This window comes from Myotis nattereri (genome assembly GCF_964212035.1).
Source record: "Myotis nattereri genome assembly, chromosome: 9".
NCBI lineage: Eukaryota > Metazoa > Chordata > Mammalia > Chiroptera > Vespertilionidae > Myotis > Myotis nattereri.
This window is the reverse complement of record NC_138084.1, coordinates 82,861,637-82,880,547: the sequence shown is the minus strand read 5'-3', so window position 1 is coordinate 82,880,547 and position 18,911 is coordinate 82,861,637. Positions and strand designations below refer to the sequence as shown.

Below are 18,911 nucleotides of genomic sequence, written 5' to 3'. Positions count from 1 at the left end.
ATGGGAACCGGGGAGGTGGGGCAGGCAGTGCCAGATGCCACCTGGGGAGGTGGAGCCGGTGATCGCCCCAGCCAGAGGCCTGAAGCCTGGGCAGGGACTGTTGTGGTGACAACACAAGTCTTTCCTTTGCTCACCAAGCCTGGCCTCTTAGTCTAAAAAGAACAAAAACCCTTCCTAATTGTTTAGCCTAAAGTGACTCCTTTCATGGTCTGCAGCTCTGAGAGAGGAGCCCTAAGCTGTGGGTTCTCACAGTCACAAGAGATGTTCTTCTGAACACAGAACAGATTCCTTTCTAGAAATAAACTCTCTCGTGGCACAATGTTTTACGTTCCACAGGACATGTTTGCTCATAGTCCTAATATCTTTAGTTCCTCTATAAGATGAAGCAAAGCATGAATAAATCGATGTTCAGTAACCCCACTCCTCACCAAACTCTCACTCTATCACAGCACACACTACACTCACACACACACCGGTTCCCACACCAGCCACCCCTGCTGGCCCTCTGTAGGCAGACACTCTTCCTGCCTCATCTTTGCTCAGGTTTGTGGAGACGCCCCCGGGCCCATGGAGATGCCTGACTGTCTGCTGAGGCTCAGCGACATGGCACCACCTGAGGCAGGAGAAGCGTCTCGGGCTCGCTTCCCGGCCGGGCGGAGCTGCGGGGCCGTCACTGGACACCAGCACCACAGGCTCCACGGGGGTCAGAGAGGAGACGCGGGCCCCCCTGCGAAGAACATGACCCCAGGAGCCTGAATCCGTGTGAGCCTCTGCAGGCGTGTGAGGACCTACACACGGTTCCCCTTCATCTTCACTGATGCTGGGGCGGCGGCGGCAGGAGGCGGCCGTGATGTGACAGAGAAACGGACTTGTCGCCGCCCGGCGCACCCGCCGGCTCAGGAGCATGTTGTGCGTCCCTGACGATGCTCCAGCCGCTGAGCCACGTGCCAGCCTCTGCCACGCTCTGCAGCCGAGACACATCTCCGGCTCCTGAGAGAACATCCATGAAAGCCGGGGACAGGGAAACGCTCCGCACAGCAGCCGCCACAGGAGAGCCTCAGCGGGCGGCCGCGGCTCCTGAGAAATAAAAGTCGCAGCGAAAGAGGTGAGGTGCCCCGAGCTGCCTCCGTGGGGCCCAGCCACTCATCCCAGCCCCTGCACCACCCCTACCTCACACCCCACACCTGTCACCTCAGACCTCACACCTCTCATTTCTCACCTCACGCCTCACACCTCTCCTCCCACACCCCACGCCCGACAAATCACCCCACACCCCACGCCTCACCTCCTCACACCTCATCTCTAGCCTCACCTCTTGTATCACAAACATCTCGCCTCACCTCACCTCATGCCTCTTGAATCACCTCACACCTCATGCCACGTCCCATCCCTCCCGTCGCACCTCACCTCACACCTCTCGCCTCAGCTCACGCCTGACACCGCACGCCTCATGCTGCCTGGCACGCCTCACGCCTGATGCTTCAAATCACAAATCATGCCTCACCCATGCCTGATGCCCCATACCTCTTGCCTCTCACCTCACCTCACTCCTCACCTAACCTCATACTTCTCGCCTCACCCCATGCCTCTCACCTCACCTCACCTCACAACTCTTGCCTCACCTCTCACCTCACTTCTTGCCTCACACCTCACCTCATGCCTCAGCCTCTCACCTCACCTCATTTCTCACGTCTCGCCTTATGTCAGGCCCCACACCCGATGCATCATGCCTCACCTCATGCCTCTCGAATCACCTCACACCTCACCTCACACCTCCCGCCTCACCTCATGCCCATGCCTCTGACTTCATCTCACACCTCTCCTCATTCTTCAAGCCCCATGCCTCACCTCATGCCTCTCGAATCACCTCACACCTCACCTCACGCCTCCCGCCTCACCTCTCACCTCATCTCATTCCGCACGCGTCTCGTCTCACCTCATCGCATGTCCTACACCTCTCACCTCTGGCCTCAATTCCCGCTCTGCCGGCACACTGTGACGGATCATGACGGGTCTTTGGCTTCAGGTGCACAGCAAGGCCACGCTCCTGAATCCCAGCCCGCACTCCAGCCTGGCCCTGCCCTTCCACTCAGGAGAAAGGCTTGAAGCCTTTTAAATTTTTTTTGGTTAATCCTCACCCAAGGATATTTTTTCCATGGCTATTTTTAAAAATCTTTATTGTTCAGATTATTACAGATGTCCCTCTCCCCCCACCCCCCATAGCTCCCCTCCACCCAGTTCCCACCCCACTCCAGGCCTTCCTTTCCCCCAGCTGACCTCGTCCATAGGTGTAAGCTCTTTGTCCAGTCTCTTCCCGCACCCCCTTCAACCCCTTCCCCCCAAGAATTGTCAGTCTGCTCCCTTTCTATGCCCCTGATTCTATTACATTCACCAGTCTGTTCTGTTCATAAGGTTTTTATTAATTTGATTTTTAGGTTCGTTTTGACTTTGTTATTCATAATTTATCTCCTCCTCCCCCTCCCCCCACCCTCCTCCTCCTCCTCCTCCCTTCAGCATTTCATATAATACTGGTTTGGTGGTGATGAACTCCTTTAGCTTTTTCTTATCTGTGAAGCTCTTTATCTGACCTTCAATTCTGAATGATAGCTTTGCTGGATAAAGTAATCTTGGTTGTAGGTTCTTACTATTCATCACTTTGAATATTTCTTGCCACTCTCTTCTGGCCTGCATAGTTTCTGTTGAGAAATCAGCTGACAGTCGTATGGGTGCTCCCTTGTAGGTAACTGACTTTTTCTCTTGCTGCTTTTAAGATTCTCTCTTTGTCTTTTGCTCTTGGCATTTTGATTATGATGTGTGTTGGTGTGGTCCTCTTTGGATTCCTTTTGTTTGGGGTTCTCTGCACTTCCTGGACTTGTAAGTCTATTTCTTTCACCAGGTAGGGGAAGTTTTCTGTCATTATTTCTTCAAATAGGTTTTCAATATCTTGCTCTCTCTCTTCTTCTGGCACCCCTATAATTCGGATGTTGGTAAGCTTGAAGTTGTCCCAGAGGCTCCTTACACTATCTTCATATTTTTGTATTCTTTTTTTCTTTTCTGGTTGGGTGTTTTTGCTTCTTCATATTTCAAATCTTTGACTTGATTCTTGGGATCCTCTAGTCTGCTGTTGGATCTCTGTATATTATTCTTTATTTCAGTCATTGTATGCTTAATTTCTGATGCCTCCCCAGTCACCTCAGGTGGATGCTCTTGGTGCATCCCTTTGTGGGCTGTTTGCACAGTCTTGTTGTAGTTAACCCTTGATTGCTGGGAGGAATTGACCTCCAGGCCAATTGGCTGTGATGTCCAGCTGTGTCTACACTGGAAGACCCCCATATGGGGCAGGACTTGCTTCAGTGGGGCTTTGGTGCTCAGAGCCTGCCCCCTGGGTGTGTCTCTTATGGATGTGAAGAGTTGTATTCTGGATGGTCTCACTCTGACCACTGGGTACACTGGCTCTTGGATCTCCGAGGTGCAAAGTCAGCCACTGTCTGGGGCTGCCCAGCAGGAGCTACAGAGACATCTACAGATTCCTCCTCTTTGTTGTGGGGTTTGGAAGTGCCCAGATGAGGCCCAGCTGTGAAGCAAGGCAGGCTGCTGCTGCCAGGCCTTGGGCCTTCTTTTGGAAGCTCTGGGGCTCTCTGACCCAGCTGCAGTTTGACAGGTTTTAGGCAGAGAAAGGATAGGCTATTCATATGCAAAAGCCGATGCGCACAGCTTGGGTGTGGTTGTAAATTGGGTGGGGCAGGGTCTCTGGGAATCACCAGGGCGGAGCAAATAGCAATGGCTGCCAGTCAGCCCTGCACCGGAGGGGTCCCCGGGTCTCTGCATCCCGGCCACTGTGCAGGAACAATGATCGCTGCAAGCACCTCTGAGAGAAAGCTGCCCTTGTGTTCTTGTCCCGATGCCAGGCAGTCCAGTTTCTCCTGTGTCTGGGTGCCCCAGAGTCTCGCCTGGAACTGGAGTTCAGAGCAATCGGGAGCTTGTATCTCCCTCCTGATTAAAAGAGCAGCACATCCAGGTGCCAGCACTTTCCGCACCTCCTACCAGTCCCAATGCACCTTCTTCACCTCTCTAGTTGTGGAACTTCCACTCAGCCAGCTTTCCCACGGTTCTGGGTGGTAGTTGTTCTGCCTTTGTAATTTTGATGTGGTTGTGGGAGGCAGCAAGTATAGATGTTTACCTATGCCACCACCTTGGTTCTCCCCACGGCTATTTTTTTAGAGAGTAGGAGGGGGAGATACAGAGAAACACAACCAGCCCAACCAAAGCAGGAATGGTGCCCTTGGCAGGAATGGAACCAGCGACCCTTCAGTCCCAGGGCCAATGCTCTAACCACTGAGAAGCAGCTAGACTTTTATCTGTGACCTGCTGCTTGCCTCATATCCCAACACCATTTATTACAGAATGCACATTTTTTCTATTCACCTGAGGAGACATGTTTATCATATGAAACTTACTTTGTATTTGGGTTTATTAGTACACCTTCTCTTCTGTTCCGTTAATTTGTCTATTTGGCCTGGTGGTGTAGCTCAGTGGAGTGTCGACCTAGGAAGCAGGAGGTCACGGTTTGATTCCCGGTCAGGGTACATGCTGTGGGCTTGATTCCCAGTGTGGGGTGTGCAGGAGGCAGCCAATCAATGAGTCTTCTCATTGATGTTCCTATATCTCTATTCCTCTCCCTAAAAATCAGTAAAAACTTATTTTTTAAAAGGTGTGTTTGGGAGTCGTGCACTTTTGAACCTGTCTGGAGGAGGTGATCACGAAAAGGGGTCCAACTGGAACCAGGAGGATGCTCCCCAGGAAACTGATCCTGAGGAAGCGCTGACTTGGAAACAGTGGGAGAAAGTGCTCACAGACGCCAGCCACCGCTGTCACCCCGCCCCAGGCATCCCCTCTGGTTCTCAAGCACTCGCTGGCACTGTACCCTGATCTCAGGCCCCCTCTCTACCCCCCACACTGCCTGCACCAGGACGGAGACATCGCATCCAGGTCTCTCCTCACCAGTTTCCGCAGGTGCCAGCTGCCCATTAGAGTTGGGCTGGAGTCGGGACACGTAATTCATCTCAAGGTCTCTACTGGCCCCTCATGTTCCCGGGCCCCTTTCCTCATGTCCTCTTTCCCATCACATCCTGGTGAAGGCAGGGTGGAAAATTCAGCTCCAGCTGTTTCTCCTTTTGCCAGGCAACCACTGTAACCACACAGGCTGGCGAGAGCCGTGATACAGAATTCTGCTCAAGGCCTTTCCTGGCCACATACCCCAACAACCACTGTGCTCTTCACAGTGGGTTGAAGCAGGGAGGGAGGATTTGCCTGCAGGTCCCTCCTTGTCCACTGACTCATGACCCCCTCAAAAGGTGTGTGGAAAGGGGTTAAGTAATTTGCCTCCAGTTCTCTCCTCACCTCTTTAGCCAAACCACCTGCTCTGTCCCTCAAGGCAGAATGGAAATGTTGCCCCAGGCCTACCACATCCTTCCCCAGACACCCCTCATCTCCTTCATAGCTGGTTGGAGCCAGGATAGAAAATCTACCTCCAGCTCTCTACCTCATCCCTTACTCCAGGACTCCCCGTGCAACTCAGATTGCAGACGACAGATATATGGATGGATGCTAAGAATACAGATCCCTATATAAAGGGCTCCTGAGAGATAACTGAGCTCAAATTTATAATAATAATAATAATTATTATTATTATTATAATAATAGAAAAATAAAAAAGCAAACCAGAGTCTCATGTTCATTTCCACACAGGAGTTTCTAATATAAACCTCAATTCAGAGGGAGTGGCCTGCAAAGTCCCTCCCGCATTGAACTGACTGATAGACATGTGGACTGAGCAAAGGAGAGATGGCAGGACCAGACTAGAACACACAACTGGCGCAGAGTGGAGCTGAGCCGTGTGGCCCAAAGGGAACTCCCTCGGGGCAGCCTGACCCCAGGGCCTGCCACAGCCACGACGCCTCACACTGAGGCAGCACAGCAGACCTGCTCCCACAGCAGGGCCACGTCACGCTGCTCCTGTAGCAACGCTGAGCTGCTCCACAGCCTGCCGCCGCCCAGATGGTGAGCTCTCCCAGCTGCTAGTGTCCTCGTGGAGCTGACACCTCAGAGGCCACTGGCCAGTCTCACTAGTGAAGATGCTCTGATAGGAGTGAGAGCAGTTAAGGCCTCCTTTGCACGGAAATGCTTCTGAAATGTGGAGGACACATCAACAAGAATGCAAATAAAAAGTCACACACTTGGTTCCTTTAAGCATATTTAATATTTGAACTCTCATTTTCTATTTTCCCAGACCCCAGAAAAGAGTAAGTTTTTAGCTGACCAATATTTTGTTCCAGAAACATACAGCCTTATCAGCTAATTCATAAAAGAGCTATTTTACAAAGGTACATCTGGATAATTAGAACAATAAAGTCTTTTAGGTATTTCAAAATATGAGTAAAAATACATGATTATTAATAGAGTTTTCTGAAGACAGCTGCTGTTTTTATAGAGTGATTTCTAGGAAAGAGCCCAAGACTGTTGGTGAACGAGTGAAGGAAGGGTTCTGGCAGAAGAGGCGTGTTAGCCACAGCCCAGTGTGCACGTCCCCGGGGTCTCTGCGGCCCATCCCCCTAGGAGGTCCATTTCCCAACCAACTTATCAAAACCATCAGGACCAGTGGGGAAGGCAGAAGGAATGAAGAAAAGGAACTCTTTTCTTGAACAACTTTGCAGGACATTTTGAAAAGGTAGAAAAATCAGAAAAAAACACAAAACAAAAATTGTAATATTAGGAGGACAAAGGAGCAGAGGTGCCGGGATGGCCCTGCGCATGGTCTGTCCTGAGGTCCCTGCACTTGGTTCTCAATGGCGCCTTCAGCGTCTCAGGGAGGAAATGTTGGCCAGAGCCCTAGTTCCAGTGACACTCCCCAGGGCTGCAGAGGAAGCGCTTCCGGCTGGGAGCGCAGAAGCCCCACGTAGCACGCCCACCTCAGGACGCCAAAGAGGAAAAGGGTCCCAATGAAAGAAAACTCGGGGAACATGCTTCAGCTTCTGAAAATAAGAAAGACTCTTCTCCTCCACAATAAAAGCGTTTCCCTCTGGCCTAACCTGTGTCCTTATACTGCACGGGAAGGACATTTCATAATACTTTTCCTAAACGTGCCTGGCTAGGGTGGCTCAGTGGCTGAGGGTTGACTCATGTACCAGGAGTCAAGGTTTCTATTTTATAAATAGAAATCACAGGCCAGGGTTGCGGGCTGGATCCCCAGTAGGGGGCGTGCAGGAGGCAGCTGATCAATGTTTCTCATTGATGTTTCTTTCTCTCTCTCTCTCCCCCTCTCCTTTCCTCTTTAAAAATCAGTAATTGTTTTTTAAAAGCCCAAAAAAGTTGTGAAATGTACCTCCCGTGCAGTATAATAAGTAGTTACAGTAGATTCGAAAAGCCAAGACAGCTCAAGCAGCTGGGGAGCTGATATCAAGGAACGTACAAGCTGTCGCTTCTCGGGCAATGATCAGCACTTTAAATTAGAGGCCCGAGAGCCCAGTGATTTGTCTGGATTAACTGTCCCCTGTTCCTGCTTCATGAGGCCTCAGGAGAGAGCACAGGCCCCAGGCCGCTCCCACAGCTAGCCAGCTCCCCTGGTCTGGGCAAGTGCTCTGCCCACTACGCCTGGATTCCTCGGTGTGGAAGTGGGTTCCAGCTTCTGGTCTCCTGAGAAAATGACTTGGATGGTAACTGAACCATTTCCACTCAAGGGCAGGATGAATTCCATCATCCTGAAAGGCAGATCGAATATCAAAGTAAAACAGATGTGACGATAATGGTCAGTGTAAGTGGGAGTTGTGGGAGGCCAGGAGAGGGAGGAGGAGGAGGAAGTTCAGCTGGGAAGACAGAAAGAACACTCAAAACGGTGGGATCTCTTCAGAATTAGACTTCAGTTTGGGGCCGTGTTTGACAATCTAGACACACATGGATCTGGCAGTACTAGAGCTATGGTCACAGTGTCGTCCCAGTCAGCCTGTTACTGTTCCAAGGAGAGGTTAAACTGCCAGAAAAGAAAAGCAAAGAGTTGCCAAGGACAAGGTATTGGCTGAGCTAGAGAAACCACGATGCTGCTAATCTGCTGACCTAGCCAGCGTGTCCCGTGAGCGCCGGGGACGCTGCAGGTCCCGCAGGCCCGCAGGTGGGACGGGAGCTCTCTCAGTGCCTTTCTCCGGATGCCCTGCCCACTGATGGTCTGAGGGCCACGGCCAGAGGGGAACCCCTAGCTGAGTGAGCGCATTATTCCCAGCAGCACCAGGTGACCATCTAGTTGCTACCTGCTTCTTTAAAGAGATCAGAAGGTTCAAGTTCCACTTATATATTAGCTTCTGCTTCTAAAATTTAAATCCCACTCTAATTTAATTTATACTTGGTCTACGACCCAAAATATAATTATAATTTATAAACGAGGGTACAGCAATACAAGCTGTTCCGTTTACTAAAAACAGAGGTCAGTTTTGAAAAGACAGACACAGGAACCTGGACATCGATGAACGTGCTGTAAGCTGTCATGCTCTTTATGACAGTAGCTGGGAACCCTCCTGTGCATGATGAGTGTGTGTGTGTGTGTGAGTGTGTGTGTGTGTGTGTGTGTGCAATGAGTGTGTGTGAGAGTTTGTGTGTGTGATGAGTGTGAGTGTGTGTGTGTGAATGTGAGTGTGTGACTGTGTGTGCAATGAGTGTGTGTGTGTGTGAATGTGAGTGTGTGTGCAATGAGTATGTGTGTGTGAGAGTTTGTGTGTGTGATGAGTGTGAGTGTGTGTGTGTGAATGTGAGTGTGTGACTGTGCAATGAGTGTGTGTGTGAATGTGAGTGTGTGTGCAATGAGTGTGTGTGTGAGAGAGTTTGTGTGTGTGATGAGTGTGTGAGTGTGTGTGTGTAACTAGACAGCAGGGAAGAAGATCACAGCCGGACCCTCCAGTGTCAGAGGGCACTGCTGAAGGACGGAGAGTAGTGGGTGAACTCCTTGCATATTAACACAATTTTAAGATTTGACAAATGATTTCCTTTTAGTTGGCAAAACATATATACCTGATGCACAAAGAAAATCACAGAAAACAATACAACTGAAGGCGCTCTTGAGCCACTACTCTGACCTCTGTCCTCTGTGGGTGCTGCCAACACAGCTGGCCATCCTGGGGCAGGCGTTCCCCCACTCGCCGGCAGGTCCAGTGCACTTGGCCTGCGTCTGTGAGGCAGGCAGGCAGGCAGGCACCAGCAGGGAGAAGCACCAGCAGGGAGCTGGTCCGGGCAGCTCTGCCTCCTCCACCCTTTCTCCACTCACTCTTGGCTCTCCTTTTTACTTGAGCCCTTTGGCACCATCCGTGCAAACATCAGAGTCAAAACTCCAGGTACGAAAATGTTACTGACCACAGGAGCAGCAGTACCTGTGCCGATTGGCACCCACTTCAACTCAGGAGTGACTCAGTTGCAGACCTTCCCAAACTCCTTCGGCTGCTGCCACCCTGCCCTCCTCGGAACCCCACCCCTGCCGTCTGAGGCACCTCCACTTGTTTTTGCTTTTACTTCCTGCTCATCTGCAGGAACAATTGTACACACGTGCTGTAGTCCAATGTATAATTATAAAGATGAAGCAATATTAAGAAAAACAAATTATAGTCAAGAAAATAAAATTTGCTTTCCTTTCCCGCCCAAATCCCAACCCTCAATGGAAAAGAAAACAGAAGAAAACACACCCATTCCCAGTGGCTGCTTGTAGCACAGGAGGCTCTGGTTCAGTTACCCCAGCGGGAGCACAGTGCTGGCCTCGGAGGGGAGGGGACCTTGCGCTCTGCCCCCCTGGGGGGCACAGGAGCACAGGCCCGGCTCTGCCTTGAGGTCAGGTGGGAGCAGCCACTGGGCAGCAGCTGGACACAGTGGAAGGCTGGGTGCTCCTCCCCCGCTGCCCTCTCTCCACCCAGCCTCCTGCCACCCCTCCTGAGCGCTCTGCTTCAGGAGCCACTGGTCTTTGGTGAACTAAATATAAAGGGACAAAAGTCTCACTACATAATTAAAACACAGCAAGATAGAAATTAAAATGTGCTTTCAAATGTGGAATGAAGTCAAATAAATACATCTGATTTTCTCCTTTTCTTAGGTCTAAATAAAATTCCATACCCGACACCAGAGCTCTCTGCATTTGGTTTTTGTTCTGAATCAAAATGAGTTTCTGGTCGTGAGGTGCGCAGTGCGGAGCGGAGGTTCCCTCGCGGACAGCAGGGCAGCTGCCGACTGGGAAGGACAGTCCTGCTCTGGGCCTGGGCCAGGCCAGTGCCGAAGCTTCCCAGGCAGACCCTCTGTCACTCTCTCCCTCCACACCGGGGCCAGGATGTGCCGATGCTCAAACTCCAACCACCTCCAGAACGTGCGGCTCTAGCTTTGATCTGGAAGAATAAGGACACCAGGGATCAAAGAAAGAAGAAAGGACACTGGACACCTGGGGACACTGTGAGCTCCGCGGCCTGGCTCTGGCTCTGCTCTGCTCTGGGCCAGGGCGGCTCACCCAAGGGCCAATGGCCGTGAACTGCGGAGCTCAGCACCAGCCGCAGCCACACACAAAGGGCAGCGAGGCCGCGAGGACCAGGCCTGGGGCCGGAGCACCGCTGTGCAAAGGGGAGAGGGGGTGATTTTTGATGTTTGGAAACATTTTTAAATATTTATTTATTTAATTTGTTTGTTTTTGCAAACAGTTTTTTAAAGACAAAGAAGAAAAGGAATCTCCTGAGGTTTCTATTTTAAAGAGTAAGAAATCATTTCATGTATTTGTTCAGGCAGAATTCCGGAGTCTGGAATCTACCACTTTCACGTACCTGAGTGTTTGTCTGTGAGGGCTGACCCAGCCAGCCTTTGGCAAAGAATGGTATAACTTTCCTCCACCTTCTGCAAAATAAAAGCATAGGTTTTTCATTTGAACGTCATAAAAAATTATTTTTGAAAATAAGAAAAATGTTTTTCAGTATTACAGGTATGCTTCCAAATTGCAACATAAACATAATTAAAATTTTTTAGTGGAGGGAAAGAAGTACATTTCATTCCTTTTGCCGTTTTCCGTCTTATATGAGTGACTTAACGTTTCCCCGTGAGAAGAAAGTAGAGAGAGCAGCTGGCACCGGGACCAGAGCCGCCGGCACAGCCTTTCAGATGTTCCCTGCAGCAGCCCCAGGGACACTGCGTGTGAACCGGGGAACACTGTCCCCCAAGCCCCTCTGCGGTGTTTCACTCAAAGGAGCCGCTTCCTTTTCCACCGCACCTGGGACACCAGCCCCAGCACCGGCTGACACGCCCGCCTCTTCCCGGGACACAAGCCTCCATCCCGCCATCCGCTCCCGCCTCCACGAGGGGCCTTGCACTGGCAGCCTGGGCAAGCACAGCTCCCGGCGGCGGCGTTTCCTGTCGCTGTGCTTTGTAACCGGACAAACAAGGCCTTCTCACGGATGATGGCCCAAGGAAACACCCGCTGAAAACAACGAGTTTGCTCCCTCCTATCCCACGTGCCTCCCCTCGCCGAGTCCTGAGGAGGCCGAGGCCGAGGTACCTTTAAGTGCTCAAGGGCGGCCTCGATGCGGCGGATGCACTCCAGGACCTGGCTCTGGGCCCCCACGCAGGCCCCCTCCGGGGCTCCCCAGCGCTGCGGGGCCACGGGCTCCGGGGTGACTGGTGGCATGGCCCCGTCGGCAAGAGCCTTCTGGGAGGAGGGCCGCTGCTGCGGGGCAGGGTCCACGGCGGGGAGGCCCGTCCCGGGCTGCGGGGGGAGCCAGGCGGCGGCCTCCTCATCGGTGGAGCTCTCCCGCACGGCGTCATAGCCACCGAGGATCAGATAGTTTCCTGCGGCAGAGACAGGGCAGGCGGTGAGACGAGGACCGCCACCAGCACACAGCACAGGGGCTGGGTGGCCCGGTGATAGCTTTAAAAGCTATTCAAGCCTGGGAAAGCCGTCAATTCCCCCATGCCCACGTTCAAAGTGCAGCCTAATGCTCTCCCTTTGGGTTCCAGGGAAACTTAGCAAACTTTCACGGTACTTTCTGAGTAATTCACAGGAGTTAGCATTTGAAAAGTTAAAAGCTGAAAACCACCAAGTTCCCATGCGATCCTGCCACTTCCCTCGCTCCGTGTCCGCCTCCCCCGCTTCACCCCCGCCTTTGCTCTCCCTGCGGCGCTCACTCCTCAGCCCCGGCCCAGCTGCTGCACAGCGGCCGCCTCGGCGATGCCGGCATCCCAAGCTGCTCCCGGTCTCGGCTCAGATGCAGCCTCAGCAGAGGCCTCTGCCCTGGTCCCTTGTCCGCCCCTCACTCTGTGACCCTCAGTCTGACTTATTTTCCGGTGAAGACTTCTTCTATCTGACTCTATTTATTTGCTTACTTATTTATCACTAGTGGCCCAGTGCACAGGTTTGTGTACACTGAAAGGAAATTAATTAGAAGAAATATTTTAAGATCGCTATTTGCCTTTCTCTATAATAGAAGTGTCAGAGATGAAAGAAAATTAGTAAAATGTGTATGAAAATATATAAATTGATTAATAAACAATATCAATATATTAACAACAAAGACAAAGAAATAAAACCAAAAAAACATGATATAAACACAAATTGATAAAAAAGACTGATAAATTGATTAACCTTATTCTAATATCTTCCTGTACACCACATTAAGAGTGAAAACACGGGGGTAGGGGAGGCCAGGGGATTGTCAAGGGAGGGGGGAAAAAAAAGGACACATATGTAATACCCTTTGTAATACTTTAAGCAATAAAAAAAATGACAAAAAAAAAGTGAAAACACTTTCAGAGTGCTTGATTAATTTCCCTTGTGATGAAGTATTTACAACTTTACTGTCACACGCTGTTCGAACTCGAGAGAAAGCAACATATAACTGACCATGTCTGAAAACAGGTTCAGGTAGGAATATTCCTACTCTGTCTAGAGTTTGTCCTTGTGATTTATTAATAGTCTTCACAAATGCTGGCATCACGGGAAACCACCGTCAAATCAATTTAAATGGGAGGCCAGTGTCAGATGGGGACAAATTAATTCTTGGAATCAGAACAGCCTCCCTACCTGCAATCCTGTTAATACTTCAGCTTCGATAATGTTAGGTCATAATCTTTTGATAATAAATCTGGTACCATTACAAAGACCCCATTTACTATTAAGATTTCTCAGCTGCATGATGATTGCACCCACTTTCAATTTTAATTTATGCCATGGCATTCCCAAAGGAGTAATACTATTAAGAAATTCGATGGGAAAATTTTCCTTTTTGGCATCATCCATTGAATGGATGGAATCATCACTCAAATAGGCATGAAAATCGCCATCATGTATATCCAAATTTTCTTCATTTAGTGCAGCGGTTCTCAACCTGTGGGTCGCGACCCCTTTGGCAGTTGAACGACCTTTTCACAGGGGTCGCCTAAGACCATCGTGCATATCAGATATTTACCTTACAATTCATAACAGTAGCAACATTACAGTTATGAAGTAGCAACAAAAATAATTTTATGGTTGGGCCACAACATGAGGAACTGTATTTAAAGGGCCAGAAGGTTGAGAACCAATGATTTAGTTTATGAACGTGCCCATTTTTAGGACAAAGAATCACACATTTAGATATATTTTAAATATTATCTATAGATATGCTATTTCCAAAGGTAGCTTCACTAATAAGTCCGTTACAAGTCATTTCATGGGGGATTTTAATAATATCTATTTCAAGAGCTTTACATGTATTGCGCATGCGAGAGTCAACATTTTTATTTATTTTTTATTTTTTTTAAAAATATACTTTATTGATTTTTTACAGAGAGGAATGGAGAGCGATAGAGAGTCAGAAAAATCGATGAGAGAGACACATCGACCAGCTGCCTCCTGCACACTCCCCACTGTGAATGTGCCTGCAACCAAGGCACATGCCCTTGACCGGAATCAAACCTGGGACCCCTCAGTCCCCAGGCCGACGCTCTATCCGCTGAGCCAAACTGGCTACGGCAGCATTTATTTTTAAACTGCCAGTGCACGTCATATGGACTGGCCAGTTCGTCGGTCAGACGGACAGTCGGTTGGTCACTTAGCCTTTTACTGTTTTATTTCATTTTTTTAAATATATTTTTATTGATTTCAGAGAGAAAGGAGAGGGAAAGAGAGAAACATTAATGATGAGAGGGAATCACTGATTGTCTGCCTCCTGCACGCCCACCACTGGGGATTGAGCCCGCAACCCGGGCATGTGCCCTGACCAGAATCGAACCCAAGACCCTCCAGTCCACAGGCTGATGCTGTATCCACTGAGTCAAACAAGCAAGGGCAGCCTTTTATATACATATAGATTACTCTTCCCCCTACTAGCACCTAGGTTTCATGAGAAGAGTTGATTTTTATGTTTATTCAATGCTGTATCTCCTAGCACTAGAGTAGATTCAATAATTAGTGTGATAAAGAATAAATAACACACACACACACACACACACACACAATGCTTGCAAACCCAAACACCATCTGTTTCAACACACAGGACAGTAGTGGCAATCACCATCGAAGTGTACGTGTGAGAGAACTTGCCTGAGATATGTACGTTAACGTCCTTCTCTTCCTGTTTAACTGCTCCCTCACCCTCCGATGGATTATCATCACTGTGTACTTCATGGGCATCAAAAAAGTGCTCCCCACTCTCATCAAGACCGCCTTCCAGCTCTGCAGGAGGAGCCTCCAGGGGAACAGGTGTGCGGCCCATCACCGCAACGCTACCTGCCTTGCCCTCCTGGAATGCTGGGACCACGGGGCCCCCTGGAGGAGGAGAGTCCGCTGAGGCCCGTGGACTGCTGCACGTTGAAAGGCCACCTGCTCCAGCTCTCCAGGGCGTCTGTCTTTGACCAGGATAGGCCTTCATAATTTCAAAGTTCTGGGTTTCGCTGCCTGCCTGCATCCCTGGGAAGGCCACCCTGCATCTTGAAAGATGTGGCCGATCTTCCTGAGTGCTCTTCTCAGCCAGACTCCGCTTCCGTGCCAGCAGCTGCTTCAACAAGCCCACTGCAAGATTGAAGGGGGGAAAGGCACATCAACTGTGACCCAGACTGAAACCCAAACTAAAGGAGTACCATTAGCAAGTGTCTCTAAAAGGAAGCACCTTTTTAGTAACATGCAGTCAAAATATTAATTTCATAGAATTATTTTTATTTTCTGAAATAAAGCACCATCTACAGACAATATACTATTAAACTAGACTTGAAAAATCCAGGTGTTTGTAGCGGGAGGTGCTCCTACTGAGAACTGCTAAGTAACCAACTACGTCCTCCTCCACTTTTCTTCTCTTTCCTAGTAACTGGGACAAGGCCCAAAGTGCTGAGAAGCTTTGTTAAGCTAGACAACAAAAACTCTGCAAGTTCTGTTTTTCCAGAAGCAGACACTATACACATAGGCATTATTTTTCTAATTTAATTAAACATAAAGAACATTTATTTTATCATTTACTAGAGAACTGGTGCACGGATTTGTGCACCAGTGGGGTCCTTCGGCCTGGCCTGCAGAAAACGGGCTGAAACCAGCTCTCTGATATCCTCCGAGGGGTCCCGCATTACGAGAGGGTAAGGCCAGGCTGAGGGATCCCACTGGTGCACAATGGAGCCCGGGGAGGGACTACAGGAGGCTGGCCAGCCGGGAGGGACTGTGGGAGGGCTTCAGGGCGTGTCTGGCCTATCGTGCCCAGTCCTGATCGGCCAGACCTTAGCAACAAGCTAACCTAATGGCTGGAGCACCTGCCCCCCCGGGTGGTCAGTGCGCATCATAGCAACTGTTCAAACTGTCAACTGGTGGGACACTTAGCATATTAGGCTTTTATTATATAGGACTAGAGGCCCGGTGCACGAATTTGTGCATGGGTGGGGTCCAGCTGGCCCACCGAGATTGGGGCCAATTGGGCTGGGTTGGCCAGGGGGAGGGGCTGCGGGCAGTTGGCAGGCTGGCCCTGCCCCTTGGTCAAACTCCAGTTGAACTTCTGGTCGAGGGGACAATTTGCATATTACTATTTTATTATATAGGATAATAACCTAAAGACTTTCCTTAAGTGGTGAAGAAAATAAACTTCCCTGTAAAAATATTTAATTCTAATGATTTGGCAATGTGTATAATTTCAAAAGGGAATAGTAATTAGTTTTTTTAAAATGACCTTATTCATGGCATAGCTTCCTTAAGTTGTTAAAAAAAAAAAAAGAACCAATTTAACTTTGAATAGGCAAGTGTATGCTGTAAGGCCCCTGATACAATGACAGTTGGGACAAGGTTAGTCAAATCGTCAGAAATCTTTATTGTACTTATAAATGCCTAACCACTAGGCTGTACACCTGAAATTAATATAATATTGAATTTGAAATGTAATTGAAAAAAACAATTTTTAAAAGAGAAATCATGATCAATGTTCATTCAGGAGAATCTAGAATTAATCAGGTTTGAATAATCAGCTCCGTCTTAATTTCTATCTTCTGTTCCTGCCTGGAGGACTAAGGCTCTGACCTCGTCTTCCTGCTTTGCATTCACTTCCAAGAGACGCTCTGAATCCCTGTGGCTGTGATGCTCACATCCACCTCCCTCCCAGCCCTTCCCAAATCCCAGTCTGAAACTGCAACCTCCTGCTTCCCCTTAATGCTTTACCATTCATTGTCTTAAGCTCAGTATGTTTTACAATTAAGCCCGCAATCTCTGGCAAATTAAAAAAGGGGGGCAAGTGTGACAGTGGGCAGTGGTGGTCCTTTTTGACTTTTATATCTGATAAAAATACTAACATTATCTCTATTTCCTTTTCTTTGTCCTCACATCCAAACAAGTCAATTGCTTTAAATATTTGTTGACTCCTCAATTTATATTTATTCCTCTGACACCATTCTAGTTCTAACCCTTTAGGCTCAAGTCCATGCTACTACAATAGTCTTAACAGTAAGTGTACCACTCTAAACCTCTTTCCATTAAAATCCTTTCACAGCTCTCAAATCTTTTTTCATTCGTCATAACCTTAAAGACTTCAAATGGATCTCTACAGTCAGAGCCATCATTCCCAGCCTTCCCCCACCCCCACTAGCCCTGAGAGATGTGGCACTCCCACTTGCAGCTGATCATCAGCGGCTGGCGAGGAGGGGCAGCTAAGAGTGGCAAGGCCTGCCCACACCCCTGGGTAAGTGCATGGGGTGTGTGTGTGTGTGTTCACATGTGTCTGTGTGTGAGGATGGGCCTCGGCAGAGAACACTACAATTGCCACAAGCATATTAGAAGAGTAATTTGTAGTTTGGAAAAGCCCTCTGAACACGGTGTTGTGCCATCTGTAAAGTTCAGGAGACTCAGACTAGTGTTCAAGGCTCCAGCAGGTGGGCAGCACCACCATCTGCCCTTGGCACTCCATCTCACACAGGCCAGCCGTCTATCCCTGCCCTCTGAACACCCTCCGTTTCCCCTTGCTGTGCTTTTGGTGCCATCATATTCTTGCTGAATAACTTCTACTCTTCTATCAGAGACTTACCCACCCTTGAAGGCTCTCATTTCCTGATGCCTCCCTGCCCTGGTCCCCCTGACCAGATCACTTTGGACGTCCCTATGTGTTTACTTAAAAAGATGGGCAATGTTTCTATTATCCTCCCACCTAGACTGTAAAATTCTACCAAGAAAAAGTCTGTTTATACTTCTTTAGATTCTCCCTAAATGACTGCATAGTACATGACACAGCTCCGGTACTCACTAAGAATCTGTGTGAACTTATGAATCAAACTTACAGTTCCTCAGTGCGTCCAATGCCCACCGCTCTTCCGAGACAGGCACGTATGGGTCTGGGGTTGTGATTTGGTCATTTACTCCTGCTTCCTTGACAGCTCGCTCTGCGTGCTGCGCCTGTGCAAACCGCCTCTCAGCCACAGAGAGTTCGTCTGCCTCTGCTTTCCCAGAAGTGCCCAGTGGATGAGACTGAGGTTTTGATGATAGTAAGGGAGACTCTAATCCCAAATCTCTGTCTGTTCAATGAAATAGGAAAAGTAGAACATATCTTTAAACTTTTACCATGAAGCATTCAGGAAATACTTGGGGAAAAAATGATCACATGAACTACCGAGATTGTTAAGTCAGAGCAGTGCTATAATGCCCACAGAAGGCTCACGAGCAAAGTTTATTAAAATGAAAAACTGATGCCCGAACCTGCCTAAAACAAAAAGAGTTCAAGTTTCTGTGCATTTTTAAAAAAACATTTTTATTGATTTCAGAGAGGAAAGGAGAGGGAGAGAGAGAGAGAAACATCAATCAATGATGAGAGAGAACCATTGATTGGCTGCCTCCTGCACACCCCCTACTGGGGATCAAACCTGCAATCCGGCCATGTGCCCTGACCGGGAATCGAACTGTGACCACCTGGTTCATAGGTCGATGTTCACCCACTGAGCCAGGTGGCCAGCGGTTTCTGTGCACTTTAATAAGGAACACGTGGACCACATTCTTCCCAGGAAACTAGCAGGTAAGTTTACCTGGACTCTGCAGGCCAGCAACGGAAACGCCATGAGGCTCCGCCTTCAATTTGGGAGGCTCGCTGTCGTCACTGTCTCCTCTGTAGGAGAAAGAAGACCATCATTCAACATCACAGGTGCTGACACACACTGCAACAGAATGCAAACGTCACCCACTCCTGTTCTGACCAAAAGAAAACAAACAAAGACGTTCCTCAGAGAGGCCCAGGCACACTCACTCGCAAGGTGGTGACTGTGGTAACGGGATTGGCTTTGTGGACGGCTCCTTCCCCGATGCGGCCATCTGACAGATTAGGTCCTGCCAGCTGTGGAATTTTTACAAGAATCCCACATACAAAAGGGGAAGGAAAAAAAAGGCCTTTAAATACACTGAGAATGCAAAAATAAAAACTAAAACAAAT

The 18,911-nt window shown here is 49.1% G+C and overlaps 1 protein-coding gene across 1 annotated transcript in view; it reads right to left on the bottom strand.

The window, feature by feature from the left end:
• Positions 1–9,587: 9,587 nt before the first annotated feature.
• ARHGEF12 (Rho guanine nucleotide exchange factor 12) overlaps positions 9,588–18,911 on the bottom strand; it is a 132,722-nt gene continuing 123,398 nt past the window's right edge. The window contains exons 34-40 of the mRNA XM_081098582.1: positions 18,729–18,815; positions 18,511–18,590; positions 17,773–18,006; positions 14,579–15,046; positions 11,558–11,847; positions 10,833–10,902; positions 9,588–10,406 (exon numbers count right to left, since the gene is read on the bottom strand). Coding sequence (XP_080954708.1) covers positions 10,396–10,406; positions 10,833–10,902; positions 11,558–11,847; positions 14,579–15,046; positions 17,773–18,006; positions 18,511–18,590; positions 18,729–18,815 — 1,240 coding nt within the window. The 3' untranslated portion in view covers positions 9,588–10,395. The remainder of the gene's footprint in view (positions 10,407–10,832; positions 10,903–11,557; positions 11,848–14,578; positions 15,047–17,772; positions 18,007–18,510; positions 18,591–18,728; positions 18,816–18,911) is intronic.